The sequence below is a fragment of the Colius striatus genome, chromosome 7, assembly GCF_028858725.1.
Source record: "Colius striatus isolate bColStr4 chromosome 7, bColStr4.1.hap1, whole genome shotgun sequence".
Lineage (NCBI taxonomy): Eukaryota > Metazoa > Chordata > Aves > Coliiformes > Coliidae > Colius > Colius striatus.
Window position 1 is genome coordinate 4402351 of NC_084765.1, and position 17736 is coordinate 4420086.

The following is a 17736-nucleotide window of genomic DNA, read 5'->3' on the forward strand; positions in this document are numbered from 1 at the left end:
TTCCTGATGTTTTTTCTTGAACCCTCATGTGTTTCGGCGTGTGCCCATTGCCTCTGGTCTTACAACTGGAGCCACTGAAAAGAGCTTGTCTCTGTTCTCTTTGCACTCTCCTTCAGGTATTTCTATGCATTGGTAAGATGCCCTCTGGGTCATGTCTTCACCAGGCTAAACAGTCCCGGATCTTCTCAGCCTTTCCTCTCATCAGAGATGCTCAGATCTCTTATCCTCATGGACAGTGGCTGGTCTGTCTCCAGTTGTTCCATTTCTCTCTTGTGCTGGAGAGGCCAAAACAGGACCCAGCACTACAGGTGCTGAGCAGAGGGGAATGAACACTTCCCTCGATCTACTGATGGCACTTTGCCTAATGCAGCTGAAGATACCATTCTCTTTCTTTGCAGCAGTCACCTTGGTTCAAATTGGTGTCCACCAGGACCCTCAGCTCCTTTTCTGCCGAGCTACCTTGCAGCTGGGTGACCTTCATCAACTACTTTGCTCTAACATATATCCTCATTAGAAAATTCTGCTCAGATTTTGTGATCATGGCTAAGAAAATATAGCATGCCAAAATCAATTGGCAAAACCACTTTTTGTTCTGGTTAATGCATTGATATTTTTATCAGATATTTAATGTAATTTGCCACAGATTTTCTGACACGTAATTCTGCAATGGATTTTTAGTATGGTCTTACCAGTCATTGCAAATTAAGTGAATCTGAATTTACAGCAGTTATGCTTTGAACTGGCTTAAAGCAGCTTTAGGCACAAGAATACTGTGCTGTTAAGAATAGATTTGAACTTTTTTTTAGAAAAAAAACCTCCATAATCCTTAGTTGTGCAGAAATATACCTCTGTGTGCTGAGGGCTTCATTGATTACAGTCTATTGACACCATAGACCTCTCCTGTTGATCTTGTTCTCTCATTTTATTCTAGTACGTGTATCTAATATTCTGAATAGCTGCTCATGTATAATACATGAAGATACAACTCCAGTATCACAATTTAATTGAATTAGTAATCAGGATGAAGATCACTGAACATGCTTCAGAAATAAAGCCCATGTTCATGAGGCATGAAGGAGGGGAAGGTTGGCCTTGCCTCTATCTGGTAATTGGAGAAAAAACATAGGGAATAGAGAAATGGTGACCTAAAAGACACGAGACTGGGCTTGAATTACAAATTTAAGGAGCTTCTTGCACATTTGCTTTGGGCAACTTTGGGTAATTCACTGTATCTCTCTGCCTGAGTTGCCTCATCTGTGAATTACACATGATCTCTCTCAATTTTACTGTAGAAAATCACATAAAGAAACTTTCCTAGTGATCCACAGCAGTTGAGTTTCTGTACAGAAATGCCACCAGATTGATTTACATCAGTAACCTTAGTATGGAGGTCACGATATTTCTACTTAAGTAGGTAGAAAAATAATAAATTCAAGGTCCTGACAAAGTGCTGTGGCATGTTTAGGAAGAACATAATGTCAAGGGAGTATGAGAAAGGCATTCCTGGAGATCTGAATTCCAGCAGGTACAAGGGACTAGTAGGCAGCAAGCTAAACTTTCATCTTGAAGTTGCAAGTCTTCAGTCCAGCAATGGTTGGAGTTTGCTAACAGGCTATTTTGAGCTGTGTGCTCCCTGCATCTTCCATGCCCATTCTATCAAGCATGGTCTTGTCTTCCAAGACATAGGAAGAGCCTAGATATAATAAACATTGGGCGAATAGCCTTGCTGTTTTCAGGGTGATATAATAATTTGAGAGACATTTTGCCCATAGGCCTCAGATTTGACAGAAAGTCTCTGCCTCAGTTTGAAGCTTCACCTGCTAATTGTGAAGTCAGTCTGCTTCTGACTTGTAGAATGAGAATTAAAATCCCATTTGTAAGAGAAACTCAAATGCAATACTAAATGTGAAATAGTTCTTCATATTACTGATGTGCTTTCTGATTGCAATTCTTATTTCCTACATCACACAGAAATCTTTTATTTTGAGAATAAAAACATCTTATTTCAGCCCCAGTGTCATGGAGCAACATTTATTTGGACCATTCAAGACCATTAGGTTGCATACTCCAAGCATGCAGCATATTTAGCCTACAAATAGATGAATTTGAAGGTGAGACATGCACTAAACTGATAAAGGCATCATCTTGGAGTCTGCATTAAAAATGAATTTCAGTAAATTAGATGGTACATATTAAAAGAATTAATCTTAAAAATTGCTGGTACAACTAGTCTGTGTTATTATTCTGATAGCAATTTAATTCCATTTGTTATTGTTAAACTCATCATTCTAAATTTGCACATGAGTTTCAGATGATTAAAAATCTTGATAACACCAATCCAGAATTACACAATAAAGCATATTACAGCTGTTCTTTAATTATAATGAGTGGTGGGCATACCTTTCATCCCTGAAAGCCATTTAATACCATTAAAGTGTTGCGTGGGTTTGATTATTCATGAATTGGAGCTGTATTCAACGTCTCAACAGATTTAAAGTTTTATGGTTTACTACTGTGTCCTCAAAGTAGAAAAATGGACCAAAGTCTGTACCACTTATTCAGGCAAGACTATTCCTGCCTGAGAAGGAACTACAAAGGCCAATATAAACACAATGCAATTAAAATCAGTCTGTGGAAACAGCCATGACTGCTGAGGAGAGGGAAATATGTTATTTGGTGCCAAATGTTTGCCTAAAATCTCCTAATGAGTTGAAATGAAAGTAATTTAAAAAGATGCTGAATGTCAAGGAAAAACTCCGCTAACAACTATTCCAGAGCCTACTACTGCTTTCAGTCAGAGGGAAGGGGAATCTTTATCATTGGAGACACTTTAAGCTATGAGACAAGATATTGATGGTTGAAAATGTCAATAAGTAGGGCCCAGATGTGTTTCCTGTCCTTTCTGATTTTTAGTATCTCTATAGTCTTAAGAATGAACTGGCCCCACGAGGTTGAGTTGTTATTCAAATGTAACTGATACAGTTATCTGTGTTCTAAGTTGCCATTTGTTTAATAGCTTTACCAGTACTGTATTGTTGGTATTCTAGGCACGCTGGCTTGTAAACCTGTGACAAGGTCAGAGTGTTGTGGCTTCTACTTTGCACTGGAAAAATCTAGCAGACTTTAAGGATAGCTGTTGTCTGTCAATGCATTCCTGCTTTGTATTGCATATATTTAAAAATAAAGGCAGGCACTTGTTCATAACTGTAGCAAACTGTCAGAGCTAATGTACAGGTTTAATGGTAGAGCCAATATAAGAGTCAATAATAAAGGATAAAATTCAGCCTTCATGTAAAGATATAGAATTATTATTTGCTTACATCAACTGAATTCTGCATAAAGGTAGGCTTGTGGGAGATGTTTTCTTTAGAGAGTTTCTCATCTCTGCTCATCCAAAATAGTTGTCTTTGCTTTCAGGGTTTATTTAAAGTAGTCAAATGACTCCTTTACAGTAGGGAAGCTGTTTGCATAGTGCTATCAGTGACGTCCCTTTCTTGCTATCTTTGTGTCATAGAAGTGAGGCTCATGTGAGAGGAGGAGATGAGAAGAGATTGTATTTTACATAGAACTTATACTTCAGTTGGCTGGCTGATTTTTTTCTTGTTTTTTTCTTATGCTAAAGAAAAATACTCCAGGGTGGAAAACAGAGCTTGTAATGCTCTGGAACTAACAGAGCTAACTGCCAGGGTATGATTTTAATTCAGGTAGCTTGAGACCTGTGTGATCCTTTCTTGTTCATACATGATTTTCCTGCTTATAGATATCCTGATCAACAGAGAGCTAACGATAAGGATCTTATAGTTTTTGCATGAAAAAGAGCACAGTAAGGGTTTGATGAACAGACACTTTTATAATAAAACTCTTCTGTCTCATTGAAACTACAGATTGCTGGTTATTACGTGACACTGAACAGTTTTCCTTTCAGTATTATCACATAGTGACTTAAATGACTAAAATGAGGCATTAGAAAAGATTGAATTATTTTAATTTTACTTTTTCACTGGGTTCTGAAGCCATTGTGTTTTATTTTGAGTTAAATTATCCTATTTATCTTGTCTGCATAAATACCTTTATGAATAATGCAAGATGCTGGGATGCTAAAAGTAAAAATTACAGACCTGTCCTTAAAGGACAGGATTAACATCCTGCAAGAGCTTATTCACAACCAACTGGGGCCTTTATTCTACAATACAAAAATGTGCCATTTTTGAGGTTTTTGCAAAGCCATTATAGTGGAGTGTTGCCAGATCCATTAACAATTCTTTACTAATGACGGTTAAATAACTGAGAGGGGTAAAAAACAAGCAGTGGAACAGTCTGTACAAGATCTCTTTTTACATGAATATTATAAGAAGGCTTGAATGAAAAACTGCAAAGATAGTTCACAGGGCTAAAAGCAGCAATGTCTTGTGTTGAATCACAGCTAGAAGTGAAAAATATTACACTTAATGCAAAGATAGTGCAGATTTTAGATGAAGACCAGAGGCAAATTAAGGTTCTGGGAAATTTTCAGCTCTCAAGGAAATACTGAATTGGCCATTTCTCACAAGCACTGAGGTTTAGACTCGCCACCTCTTAAGCAGATATATGGAAAACTCATACAAATTTGTGAGTCAGTGGCTTTCACTGGCCTCTGTGAGCCTGGCTTAGCTGTGTGAGATGATAAGACAAAGATGTGCACATAAAGATCCAGGCTTCTCCATCCATGGTGGGATGCCGCAAGATGGCAGAGTCTGGAGCCCTGAGGGCCACGTGCTTACTCTGCTGCAGCACTTAGGACAGGCAAGACCTAAAGCAAAAGTACGTCCACTCCTTGTTTCCTCTGGTCTGTGTCATTACAGAATTTCCAAGCAGGTTTTTCTGTGCTCCTTTGAAGAATGATTATCAGTTTGGTACTGTTTTCACTCTCAGGCCAGAGGCATACACTTTCATTTCAGCTTTATAAAGAAAGTATGCATGGTATATTCTGGCAAGCATCTGCACATGCAAAGCACACACGCAGAGAACATGTATAGCTCAAATTCTATAGCAAAACCCCAAACCAGACTTTGATAGAAAGATATTCATCCTGAGGCAAGTATGCAAATCAGACTCTACCAGCTAAAGACAGAAAAGCTAAGGTGAAGAAAGGTGAACGGATTCTCACTCCCTGAATTGGCTATTATGTATAACAACATCTTCCTATGCAGAAGGAGTCCTCAAAAAGGTGTTTTCAAAAGCCATAGTGTGCCCAGATGGAACTGATCTATTAGGTAAACTAAGAAATGTCACAAAATATGTATCACCATTTTATAAAGCTGTTACCTACAGTTCCCCCTTGCGATTATGAGATACCTAAAATCATTTGGAATTTCTAAACAGTATTTCCCTGTACCTGCAGAGATGTTTGTACATAGACTACAAAGAATACACAGGATCACAGGAGAAGCTTACAGACCTAATAGTAATAATTTTTCCTCTTTTAGTCTTTATGTACATCATTTGAAGCATGGGAATAAGGAACTGCAATGTGTTAGACAAACAAGGAAGCCACTAATGGTTTTTCCCGTTTATGCTGCTCTTCATGCATATTGTATTTAATGATGTGTTGCCAAAGGAATACTAACTTGCTGGAGAAGCAGGAGAAGGGTTGCTTCCCCATCCTTCTCCATGTACCATCAGCCCAGCCTGTCTCCAGCACACACACTTGAATGCAGGAGAAGACTGGGCTAGGGAGGAAGGAGTGCTGAGTTTGACGTGAGGAGCAGTGAGGCACCTCTTATAAGCTGGGAATGGCTCTGGGAGAAAAAAAGATGGTGTTAAGGAATAGAACTTAAAGGATGGGGTTTGGTTTGCGGTTTTTTTTAGTTGCTTTTGGTCTTTTGTTTCAGATTTTGCCAAAGCAACCCACAAAGCACCTCCTTTTCCTTTGTCCTCTGCTCCTAGCATGGGTCAGTCAGTGCTGGTATAACGCCACTGCTTTAAGGAGATGAAGAAAGGAAGAACCTGTAGAACTGAAAGCAATTCCTTTTTGCCCAGCTCTGCTGGTTTAAAAAAAAATTGGTTTATGTCTCCCATCAGTGGACAAAAGCTATTGACAGGTATGGCACTGTCATAAGAGAGCCATCTAGTCTTGATATAATTCCATATGTTACGTTACTTTTCTGACATAATCTACAGGGAATCATGCCCTGACAGTCATCTTCTATTAAGTAAACTGCTGCTTAGTTTTGGTATCCTGGCAGACAGGCTTTCTGAAATGTAATCTACCAGTCACAGAATCATAGAATGACAGGGGTTGGAAGGGACCTTTAGAGATCATCTAGTCCAACCCCCCTCCAGAAGCAGGTTCACTTAGATCAGGTCACATAGGAACTTGTCCAGGCGGGTCTGGAAGACCTTCAAGGAAGGAGATTCCAGAACCCCCCTGGGCAGCCTGTGCCAGGGCTCCCTCACCTGAACAGTGAAATCGTTTTTTCTTATGTTTAAGTGGAACTTTTTGTGTTCCAGCTTCATCCCATTACCCCTTGTCCTGTTACTATCTACTATAGAATAGTAGATATCTACTATATAATAGTAATTTACTATCCAACACCATGAGCCTAAGTCAAATACACTTTCAAAAGGGTTCAAGTTTGGAAATGAACCTTTGGAAAACTCTGTTGATTTTGTAAATTACAAATGTAAAATTGAATGGATAGAGGTCTGGTACAGGACTGACCCAGGGAAGCAGTCTTTAAACAGGAGTATTCTCCAGTTCTACACTGGAGAAGAAAAGAAAGCAAGCAGAAGGATTCGTTTGCAGTTGACCTGCAGTAGCAAAGTCATTCACTTCCCAAATAGGATTAAACTTGTTCCGTCAGCCATGACATGTGAAAAGATCATGGTTATATATTCCATTTGCTGTAATGAATTGAATGTGTCTGAGTTTGCAAGCAGCACTCATCGTTGATGGACAGCTAGATTTGTGCAGTGTTTTAACACTAAAATTAGTTTCTACAAAACAAAAAGTACAGAAAAGGTGGCAGCAGTGACATTTCATAGCGCAAAAAATTGACTTCATTGTTAGATAGAATCTGAATAAAGCTAGAGGTGCATAGTGGTTATTAACCCTATTACATAGATAACAATTCTTGAGTGAGAGTGAAGAAAAAAGCTGGAAAAAGGCATTTGTTTGGGTTTCTCAGCCATGTTTCAACAAGAATAAATATTGTTACTTAAATGAGGAGAAACTGAACTTTTCTGTGTTATTGCTTGTAAGATGTAAGAAAATGGAATTGTATTGAAGGAAACATCATTCAACTAAATTTCAATGTACATCAACATGACCACTGCAGTGCATTAAACCATATGGATGTATGTATTTGGTAATGCATACTCTGTGGTTACTTACTAGCCTTAACTCACTCTTGCATCAGGATCCTGAGACACTGGCACTTTGACGCTTGCAGAACGAAATGCAGTTTCAGAACCTGTTTTCCCTAAATTTGCATTTGGTGTGCACAGTTTATGCATATTTTGAATGTACGGATTGCTGAGGAACAAAAGAAATCTCAATGGATGAAAATGGATAATATTTGTTAGTTGAGATTCATTTTAATTGATAAGGTACCCAGCTGAAAACTGTCCAAGATTAAAAAACAAAAAGGAAAAAAAAAAAAGCTTGAGCTAAATAGAGGAATGAAAATATAATAGCTTCTTAAATTACTGCAAGGTTAACATATAATTAATTTGCTAATTTTAATTACAACCCTACAAAATGTGCTGAAAAATGCTCAAAGGGGAGAAGCAACCAGGTGCCAGCTGTGATTAACCAAGGTTACTAGCAATTATGAAGTCTCTATTTAACGGTGTTACAGACATTTTAGAAACTCCTTTATAAAAACAGTAGATTGATTGAAACTCAGCAAGATGTTCACCTTGCCGTACCTTTCCTTTGCCACGGACTCGCCGTTGTTTGCCTTCCTCTTTTCCAGCTAAATGTTTTGTTGCAGCTGGAACACAGGTTGCTTTTTCTGCTTGGCACACACTGGTACACGTGTACTAGGTATTTATTTCGATCATATAAACAAAAGAGAATAACTGTTGTTTCCAAAGTCTTCAGAGCACCTTTAGTCCCAGATAACTGCCAATAGCAGAGCTGAACACCAGAAACACAAGTACTGAAGAAAATGCTCTTTCTTTCCAAGGTGTGCTGGGACGTGCAGTTTGTAAAGCCTTGAGTATTGTTGAAACTGACTTTTCAGTGGGGAAGCTACTCTGCCATGCTTTGTATGCACAGACAAGTGTAACTTCTGAGTTTAAAAACCCAAAACAAAGTACAAAAACCTGCATGTTTGCTTTCCATTTTAAACAAAACATGATGTAAACCAATGTCTTGTATGTATCAAATTCCATGATGTATTCTTGTGGTTTTTCGTTATGAGAGTTGTGTTTTAAGTGTCTGTTATTTGGAACTGTAATAAACCTTGAGCCATCTATTAAAGGAAGAGTTTAAAAACAAAACAAAAACAACAACAAAAAAAAGCAAACCTAAAGCATTGATGTCAAAGGAAATTAATTTCCTGGCTGGCTTGTGTTTTTCTCTGAGGCAGATATTGATGAGTGTGCAGAGGGGATCATTGAGTGTCACAACCATTCACGCTGTGTTAACCTCCCAGGGTGGTACCACTGTGAGTGCAGAAGCGGTTTCCATGACAATGGAAGCTATTCTCTTTCCGGGGAGTCCTGTGTTGGTAAGCAATGATCAGCATAGTGCTTTTTTTTTTTTTCTCTCCTCCTTCTGCATGGTCTTACAATGTGACTATTGAGACTATGTCCTGAGCAGTTACTGTGTTTAAGGTTAAAATGAGAGCACAAATGAGCATGGCTGTGTTTGTCAGCATCCCCAGCCACGCAGCATGGGTGCCAGTCGAAAAACACGACACATTTTGGAATGCTTATTACAGGAGGGAGGCAGTCAGAGAGCCAGAGTGTGACTTACTGCACTTTGCCATTTATCATAATAAGTTGCTGTAAAACCTGAAGTGAAAGTAGGCTTTCTGGGGAGCAAAATAGACCACAAAAGGGGAAGGGTTGGTTTTCCATTTTCAAGTTCAGCAGAGCAACACAAGAACATGTTTGGAGTATATCTGTGTTGCTTTGATTTGTTTGCTTTCCATGGTTTGGCATCTTCGTCATTGTAGTTTAAGAATTATACAAATACCATCAAGTTCCTTTCATCATATTTTCACACTAAGGCAAAAAGCATGAACAGAGAGGAATTTTTGATGGATGTGTAGGAGCTGGTCAGTTGTTTCTCTGGGAGGGCAAAGGATGAGGCTCCATCAGGAGTTAGTGCTGGTTCTTGCAGCCTGAGTGCCCTTGACCATCCATAAGACTTTTTGTGCCACTACAAGTAAGCAATGATAAAATGTTGCTGAAGATGGTAATTGTGGCTTACGTGTGCCTTACAGTATTTCCATCTTTTTCCCTTTTCTCAGAAGCCTCATACGTAATTCCTACATCATATTTTATCAGATGAGTTTAAAACTGTTCAGAAAGGATCTCATTTTAACTTCTGTAGAGATCCAGATCAACTGCTCATAGTTCTGTGTCCTCTCTTTGGAACTTCAGTTACTTCATCTCTTCTCAGTTCTATGAATCTTCTGTAAAAGCTTTGCTGCTGCTTCTGTGAAAAGGTTTTTCTTTTTTCAGTACTGTAAATTTCATTTCTCATGTCCATAGTTGCAAAGGGCCCTTTCTAAGAGTTAAAGTATACAATTGAAGTAAAACAAAAGTTTCTAACAAAAATACATAAAAAGCAACTTGTAACAAACATTTCCATCTTTTAGAAATTCAGGCTATTAGAAGTCCTTGGGATAAGATAGCATCGTGATTTAAAAATGCAGAGGAACAATAATTACTTTTGAAACCAGTATTTTGTAAACTGTCCAGCTATATTTCTGTCATCCATTGTCTTAAGCTGGCAGGGACCCCAGTAAAGTCAAAACAGTGAACTTCATTGGGGTGGCTGGGTAAAAAAATGGAAAACTTATAGCATTTTGTGGCTTAACAGATAAAATTCCTTGTGAAAGTCATCTATTTCTAAACACATACTTAAATGTTAAGAGGTCTCTTCTGGTTTATTTAAATAGTGAAAAAAGGAGCAATGGACAGAACAATGTTGAAAACTTTTTCTAGATGAGAAGTCAAAGCAGTGTGATATAAGGTTCAAAAAGCCCTGAGGGAACTGGGGATAAGAGGTATTTGTAGCATTCCCAGTGCCTACCTGTACTGTTTGCATGAGGAGCCCTGTCCCTTGTCAGGGATGTTTTAGCACAAAGAAGATACAAGGCTCAGGGTGGTCTCAGGAAAAGACAGACACGTAGACAAGACTGTGGTTTTGAATGGCCCATAGCTAGGCTGCTGAAAGGTCAATATTGCTTGCATTGCATTGCTCTTAAAGGGAAGGGCACTTGGCTACCTCACAGCCAAAAGGAGTCCAAAATGTTGTGTATTCTGTGGAGGTTGAAGGGATGAGTTTGAGCGCAAGCAAACTGCCCTCATTGAGACCTGGAAGTTCATAAGGTGAGGTGCTCATCTTGCCATATGCAAGTTGTAAACAGAATGTGAAATTAGCAGGCTTATTTTAACTGAATTGCTTTTCTGAAACATCTGCTGCAGGGTACCAGTCAGAAAGAGAATAAACCAGTTTATTTTACTTTGTTAGACTGGTTAACCAATTAAAAATTCATTGAAAGATGCTGTTAGCTCATATTGACAATTTCAAGCCACGATGGTTGTTTTAAAATGATTAAAATGATAGAGAGCTAACACCACACATTCTAGCTAAAACTCAGTTATCTGAACACTGACTTTCGTCATGTTATAGAGAGTGTTTTTTATGGTGGAGTATTTAGAGTCAGGGCCAGAGTCATTCATTCTTTTTCAGGTAAAAGAGAGTTCATCTGCTTAGCAACAGTGTTTTGTTGTCATAGTGTAGGTTAGAGAGCATACACTGAAATCCTAGTGTGTACCTGAGGTGGATTTGAGCCATTGCCCTTCAGTATGTTTTGAAACATTTCTTTTTTGTCCCTGAAGGACAAAACTTGGAGAACAATAAATAGGCTAAGAACATAAGTGAAAAAAAATATAATTAAAACCTCCTCCACAAAATAATAACCATAATAACATATGAAAATCATAAGGCAGTGGGAGGGAGCACTCAGCTCTGACAGATTGCCCAAAGGCCAGGCAGCTGTTTGGTTTTGCTGGGTGTATTAGTGTACTTGTTGGTTAACCCTCTTTTCCTCCATTTATATGTAGGTGGTCTTGCAGCTGAGTCATCGCTTGCAGCGTCTCTGCAGTGCTTGCAGGACACTTTAAAAAATAACCTCTATTTGAGAAGTGTTGTGATACCTCGGTGCTTCTAAAAGCTGTATTCTCATTGACTAGCAGAAAACAGTAGAGTTTGTCACCTGGCAAGGGGCAAACATGTAAATCAACAGATGTGGTGGGGAAGGTCATGATATTGCACCAGAGCTTGGGTAATAAGGTGTGTGACTCAGCCAGGCCACTTCAAGCTTGGGAAAATACTTTTATTGCTCAAAATATCAACTGAAGGCAGCTTTGAAAAGGGAATCTATTTCCATGGCTGTGCTTTTATAAAAGATGTCAGCTTCATAAGGTGATGGTGAGCAGGCTCAAATTAAGAGAATGTAATTTAATTTCCAGCGATAGCACTTTTATGAGGCATTGGCCCTTCACAATACGTTAAGAATACTGCTCGCAGACAAAACACAATTGCTCTACTAAGTTGCTACCAAGGTTTGCTTGGCAATTAAAACATGTAGGCTACAGTTGCTAGGTTCTTCGAGGGTTTGTTTTTTTCTTTTTGGATAGGAGCTTTGCTATGTTTTAAGGTAAACAGAACAGAATACTTTATGGAGATCTGTGAGTTGTCACATGATACCTGTCCCAGTATTAACTACTATCTGCTGGTACCATATTGAGGCAACTGGCAAATGCTGTTTTTCCCCTGCACTAAGCACCTTTTAGCTCATTACTGCTACCTTGTTAGGTAATCACTGAATAAACCCTCACCACTGAATTTTCAGTGATAACTACAAGAAGGGAAAAACTGGCAAAGAAATGCCATGTTCTGGGAAGTTAATGATGTTCCACAACACTTGCTCCTGTCTAGAGCAGAAAAATAGAAGCAAATTAAATTGTGTTTTTTAATCTCCATCTCTCTTTTAAGTGAGAGACTTCTAGTAGAGAGCTGTTTACACTCTAGAGTGGAAAATGCCTGATTCCGCTTTATTTAATGATATTTCATGTTTCTTAGTCCCTACATCATGACTTGCAAGTACAGAAAGCAAAACAACCAAGGAAACAGTCCTTGACAGTTCTTGATGTTTTTCTTCAAGAATCAGTGCAAATTTTGTGGGGAAACTTGACACGGATCCTCCTCTCACCCCATGTGTTTAATCCTGAAGGGCTGTGTTGTTAGACCTCACTGCAGGGTTAGACTAAGTGTTGTGGGGAAATGAAAGCTGGGAAAAGATAGGACTTGGCAACTTTGAAGAAAAACTCCACGTGTGTTAGTCTCCCACAAAAGTTGGGTGCAGCAGGGCTTTGAGGGTCAAGTCTAAATGGGTTTGAAATCAATTCCTGAAGCTTCATATACTCCGTAGTATGCTGCAGTGTTGTCTGTTACCTAGATGAGAAAGTAAAAGGAGGTTTGTTCTTTGGGTTTTTTGCCCCTTTTCTCTGTCAAACAAAAAGATAGACCTGGCCTTTGAAAATCTTCCTATATGCCTGGGAATGGCTTTTCTGTCTATTGTTAGAAACATGATGTGTAGACAGAGTGCGTATGGTGCAGAGTATCCAAGACCAACGCTAGAACCTGCAGTTTTACAAATCCTCTTCTGCTCACAGTCTTCCTCAAAGCTTGTAATATCAGAGTCTGTGTCTGTGGATTTTATCCTGAAAAACAAAAATGCTCATTCTTAACTTCCCATTTAGTAGATTCTGACTCTTGTATTCCGAGAGAAAGTTGCATTATGTGTCTGCAAGGTAATTGTGTTCAGTCGTTTCTGTGTTTCTAGAAAGTGTTAGTAAGTCCTAGATTCACAATCTAATTTACTATGCAATGTTCTTTAATAGACCATTATGTCTCTATGGAATAAAAGCACCATCATAAAATATTTTCTAACTAAAAATGGATCTGTTTAGTGATTTATTTTTTCTAAGATGAGTCCAAATCATTTTGGTTTAGAGAGAAGGTAAATACATTAAGTGACAAGTTGCCTGTGAAAAAGGATATGTCAAAACAATGTTTAGTTAACTTATACATACATTGATTTGGGAGCCTAGCACACATTTTTCACACTAACATTATACTAAAATGGTTTAATGTACCATAACAGTTAAAATTAGCACATTAGTAGGATTCTTTCTTCTGCAACAGCTTATCATGATATTACAGAGCACCACACTGCATGACTGACTTGCACACATTTATTAAGGTGCTATAGAAAAGTCATACCATTAAAACCTGAGTAGCCTTGAAAACTAAGAAATGAAGTATCTGGGGATTGGTTTAAAATTTCAGTGAAACCAAGTTAATGAACTTGTGTTGATACGTACAATCATGCTTGTCTTCTACCCCATTCAGATACAGTGACTGTGGGACCTCTTGTAATAGCTGAGGCAAATTACTTCTTGTTAAAGCCAAAAAGGATGGAAAAGGAAATTGCATCTCACGGGATTATTCCATTCCATTTTGATTCTGATTTTTGTCTGCCCACGTTACCGAGCTCTCTTTATGTACTTTGAAGGTGTATTGGGAGATGAACACATCTCAGATGACTTGTTTTCTTTCTTTTCCTGTCCCAAAAATGTGACAAGTTGCATTGTGACTAAAATAAATATGATCAGAAACTTGTTGCTGTATATTTTTTTCAAAGCAGCACAGATTGGGAGTGCCTGAAAAGATCTTGATCAGGTAGCTCAGTGCAATGTTTGAGGTGACATGTCTAGACAAGTATCGGTTTGCTATTGGCTATATGTTGTTGATAGAGAAAACCATAAGGCTAACATTTCAAGCAAGTTTCTGATTGTGGTCATTTCCACTATAGCCTCACTTTTACTTGAGTAGGAACTGTGCAGAGTGGGGAAGTAAAACTCTACATCTTTTACTTGGGTTCATTAGTAGTCTGCCACAGATTATCTCAGTATAATGAATAAGACAGCAAAGTCCAATTCCAGGTGTGAAAATGAGATTGTTGGGAGATTGGCAAGACACAGGAAAGAACTAGTCCTTGCTATTTTGCATATGTACTTGCCCATTACTCTTCAAAGTTGCTTGATTTATAAAGGAATATTTCATCTTCTCACCAAGTGTTGTTGTACCAGGAAGTAAGATTTGTGTACAATTTTGCCTTGCCCATCATTAAACATTCCAGTTTTGGGCCCACATCTTCCAAGAGCAGTTGTGGAAAAGCAAATTAAACCTGATGGCAGCGTGGGGAATTTGAACTGAGCAAGGATTTGAATAACATAAAAATAATCTTGATGCGAGTGTCTCATCATTCAGTTTTCAAAGCAGAAGACTGATTTGGACACGTTCAGAATTTTAAACTAGGCTAATTTTTGACACATTGATTCCAGTTGTTAAGAGAAGTTTCGTACCAAATATGAGTGTTTTCTTCCATCCTTTGCATAGGCATCTACACGCTGATCTTATGTCGATACAAGCAAGTGCATTTGATCTCCATTAAATTGAAATTCTTCCTTAAGCTTACTGGGAGCTAACAATATGGGAGCACTTGTCTGGGGTTTTATCCTTCCCTGCCTACTCCAGTCTGGTTTAAGGCTGAAGGAGGTAAAGGCACAAAAAGATGTTATGCTTAGAAGTTCTTTCCCTCATGTTACTGGGAACATTGGCGGTTTGTTCTGACTTATGCGATCAGTGACAAGAAGAAACTGCCAAAGGGATGTTCTCAGAAAATTAGTTCTATTAAAAGTTCATCTGGAAATGAGTATGGTGTCCAAGCCTTTTGTATTTGATTAATGACTAAAGCTTTCCAATAATAAATGCCGGAAAATAATAAGAAACCGTCGTTTGCCTAAAGAATAAAAAGAAGAGAACAAACTAAGTAGCAATTAGGAGTTTATGTTCATGCTATGTTACTCAGCTTTGCTTGATTGGCTTCGTTGTCAAGAATGTCCCATTTACCAGTTTGGGCCACTCTTAATGGAGACATCCTTTTTGTGTGTGCTGAGTGGAGAAGGGCAGTAGCAGCATGTAAATAGGGTGTCCTTCCCTTTTGGATATGTATAAGAGATTAAGTTGGCATTGTGCAATGTGAACAGGTCTGTATTACTGAGAGTATGAATAATGTTAGTTTCTATAATTGCTAACATCTGGCCTTCCATAAATCTGTTAAATTACATGGAAACAGAATTAGATTTCTGTGTCATAAGTAAAGCAATTACATGAAACTCTGTAGGCAATATGGCTTTATATTCATCTGTGAAAATCCTTTTAGTTTTGAACTGTGAAAGCTACCCTTCTAATCTGCACTGTGACCCCACTACATCCTGTATATGTACTATTCAAGAGAATAGTGTCCATGCTTGGTGAAATCACCAGAGTGAATAAGTCAAAGTCTATTGAAAGGGAAATGGGACAGTTTGAAGGATATTTTGTGTCTTACAGTAGCTGTTTGGATAGAATTCATTTCATACCTGCTCATTCATACCTCGCTTCATGTCACTCTTCATGGTTTTTACCTCCTGTGGTACTCTGGCATTTGTTAAACAAAGAACTACATGTTTTAATTTTTCTTAGTGCAGCACCTTTTACAGCCCTGATAGTGGACCTTTCAAATACTCAGTGCTAAGCAATGCATTAGAGTAATAATGTTATTTCTTAGCAATTAAGACTGTCAGGGCAGCAAAATACACCGTTTTTAAGAAGCTCTGAGTGATGAGCAGTTATTTGTGCTATCAAGCCACAGGGAACAGCTCTGACCAGGAGTGGGTCACAAATTAACCCAAGAGTGAAGCATTTCTGTAGTGTAAATGCCTCCAGCTTCTCCTTGGTTCTAGAAACAGAAGGAGGAACAGCCCTTTTCTGGCAGCCCAGGCCCTTGGGCTCGATTGTGCAGGTTGATTTTTGCATTTGGTCAAATCCAAGAGCACTAGCACATTTCCACTTGTTGCTGGATGATTTATGAATTGAAATCTGGGGTTTGACTCAGCAGATCAAAGGGAATGTAGTGATTTTGTTGTTCTAGAGAGTTCCCTTCAGTAGACTGAGAGAATTCATAGAATGGTAGGGGTTGGAAGGGACCTTTAGAGATCATCTAATCCACCCCCCCTGCAGAAGCAGGGTCACCAAGATCAGCTTGCATAGGAACATGTCCACGTGAGTCTTGAGGATCTCCAAGGAAGGAGACTCCACAACCCCTCTGGGCAGCCTGTGCCAGGGCTCCCTCACCCTCACAGTAAAATAGGTTTTTCTTATATTTAAGTGGAGCTTTTTGTGCTCCAGCTTCATCCCATTGCCCCTTGTCCTGTTGCTAGCTGCTATAGAAAAAAGGGATGTCCCAACCTCCTGACACCCACCATTTAGATACTTGTAGATGTTCACATCTTTTGAAGATCTGTCTTTGTGAGGAACCCATGGCACTTGTCCATAAAGTAGGGCAACTGACCATCACAACCTTTCTAAATTACACTTTAGGTTTGAGTTATTTTTGAAAGTTCTGTTAAATATTTTAATGTTATGTTTTGGAGAGAAGTTAAAAGCACTTGGGTAATACTGAAGAGTTCTAAATTTCACGCTAGCAATAAAGTAATTTGAAAAGGTAAATGTGAGGATTCTTCCTTGTAATTTCTGAGTTCATGTAACAGTATTCTGGAATTTTCATGATAGAGAGCATCAAATGCTTCTAAAGGATTTTCTTCTTCAGCTTTCCTCCCACTGTTGCTTACAGTTTTCATTGTTCATGTTGGAACAAAAGAGACCCTGATATTTTATCTGGACAAGCTGTCAATACACTGTGTAATAACAGTCCAAAGTTGTTTTCTGAAAGAAATACCTGTTTTTAACAATGTGATTAAAAATCTCATGACTTTCACTGCAAGAAAAAGAATGCTTTAATAACTCCCTAGATAAATTCATATTGCATAATTATATTTTACCCTCCAAAAGCAATTTTAATGAGATACTGTAATTCACTTTTCTCTAGCGTATAATGATTTTCTTTTGTTACTTATTTCTTTATGTCATTGCTAAATCATACTTCTCCTACATAGTTTCGTTCTAAGACTATTTTGGTGCTAAGGTGCTTCTGATTTCTTTATTTTCTTTTCTTCTTGTTTCTTTTTTTCCTTCCTTTCTCCCCCCCCACCCATTCACCTGTATCTTCCAACAATGGGAAAAGGATGCAATTGATTACTTTTAGTATGGGAAATGTTGATCATGCTAGGAACTTACGAAGGATAGTGCACTTCTATTTTGATGTAAAATCCAGAGCAGAGAGTGATCTAGCTGGCAGAAGGTCACTCTGATTGTTTGCTAGTTTCTAATCTCTTGTCTCTAGGTTCGAGTTCATCACCCATAGACAGTTCCACTTGGTATATTGATCTCAGCAGTTACAGTTAAGCCTGCTAGAGATAGTTTAAGAATTCTTGGTGTAATCCAAAGAAACACTGAAGGATAACCTAAAAATAAATATAAAAAGCAGTATTTAATGTCTAGCA

General features: G+C 38.4%; 1 protein-coding gene across 1 annotated transcript in view; it reads left to right on the forward strand.

The window, feature by feature from the left end:
• The window catches only part of NELL1 (neural EGFL like 1), a 281494-nt gene that overhangs the window by 253781 nt on the left and 9977 nt on the right, over positions 1 to 17736 (forward strand). The window contains exon 16 of the mRNA XM_061999665.1: positions 8574 to 8714. Coding sequence (XP_061855649.1) covers positions 8574 to 8714 — 141 coding nt within the window. The remainder of the gene's footprint in view (positions 1 to 8573; positions 8715 to 17736) is intronic.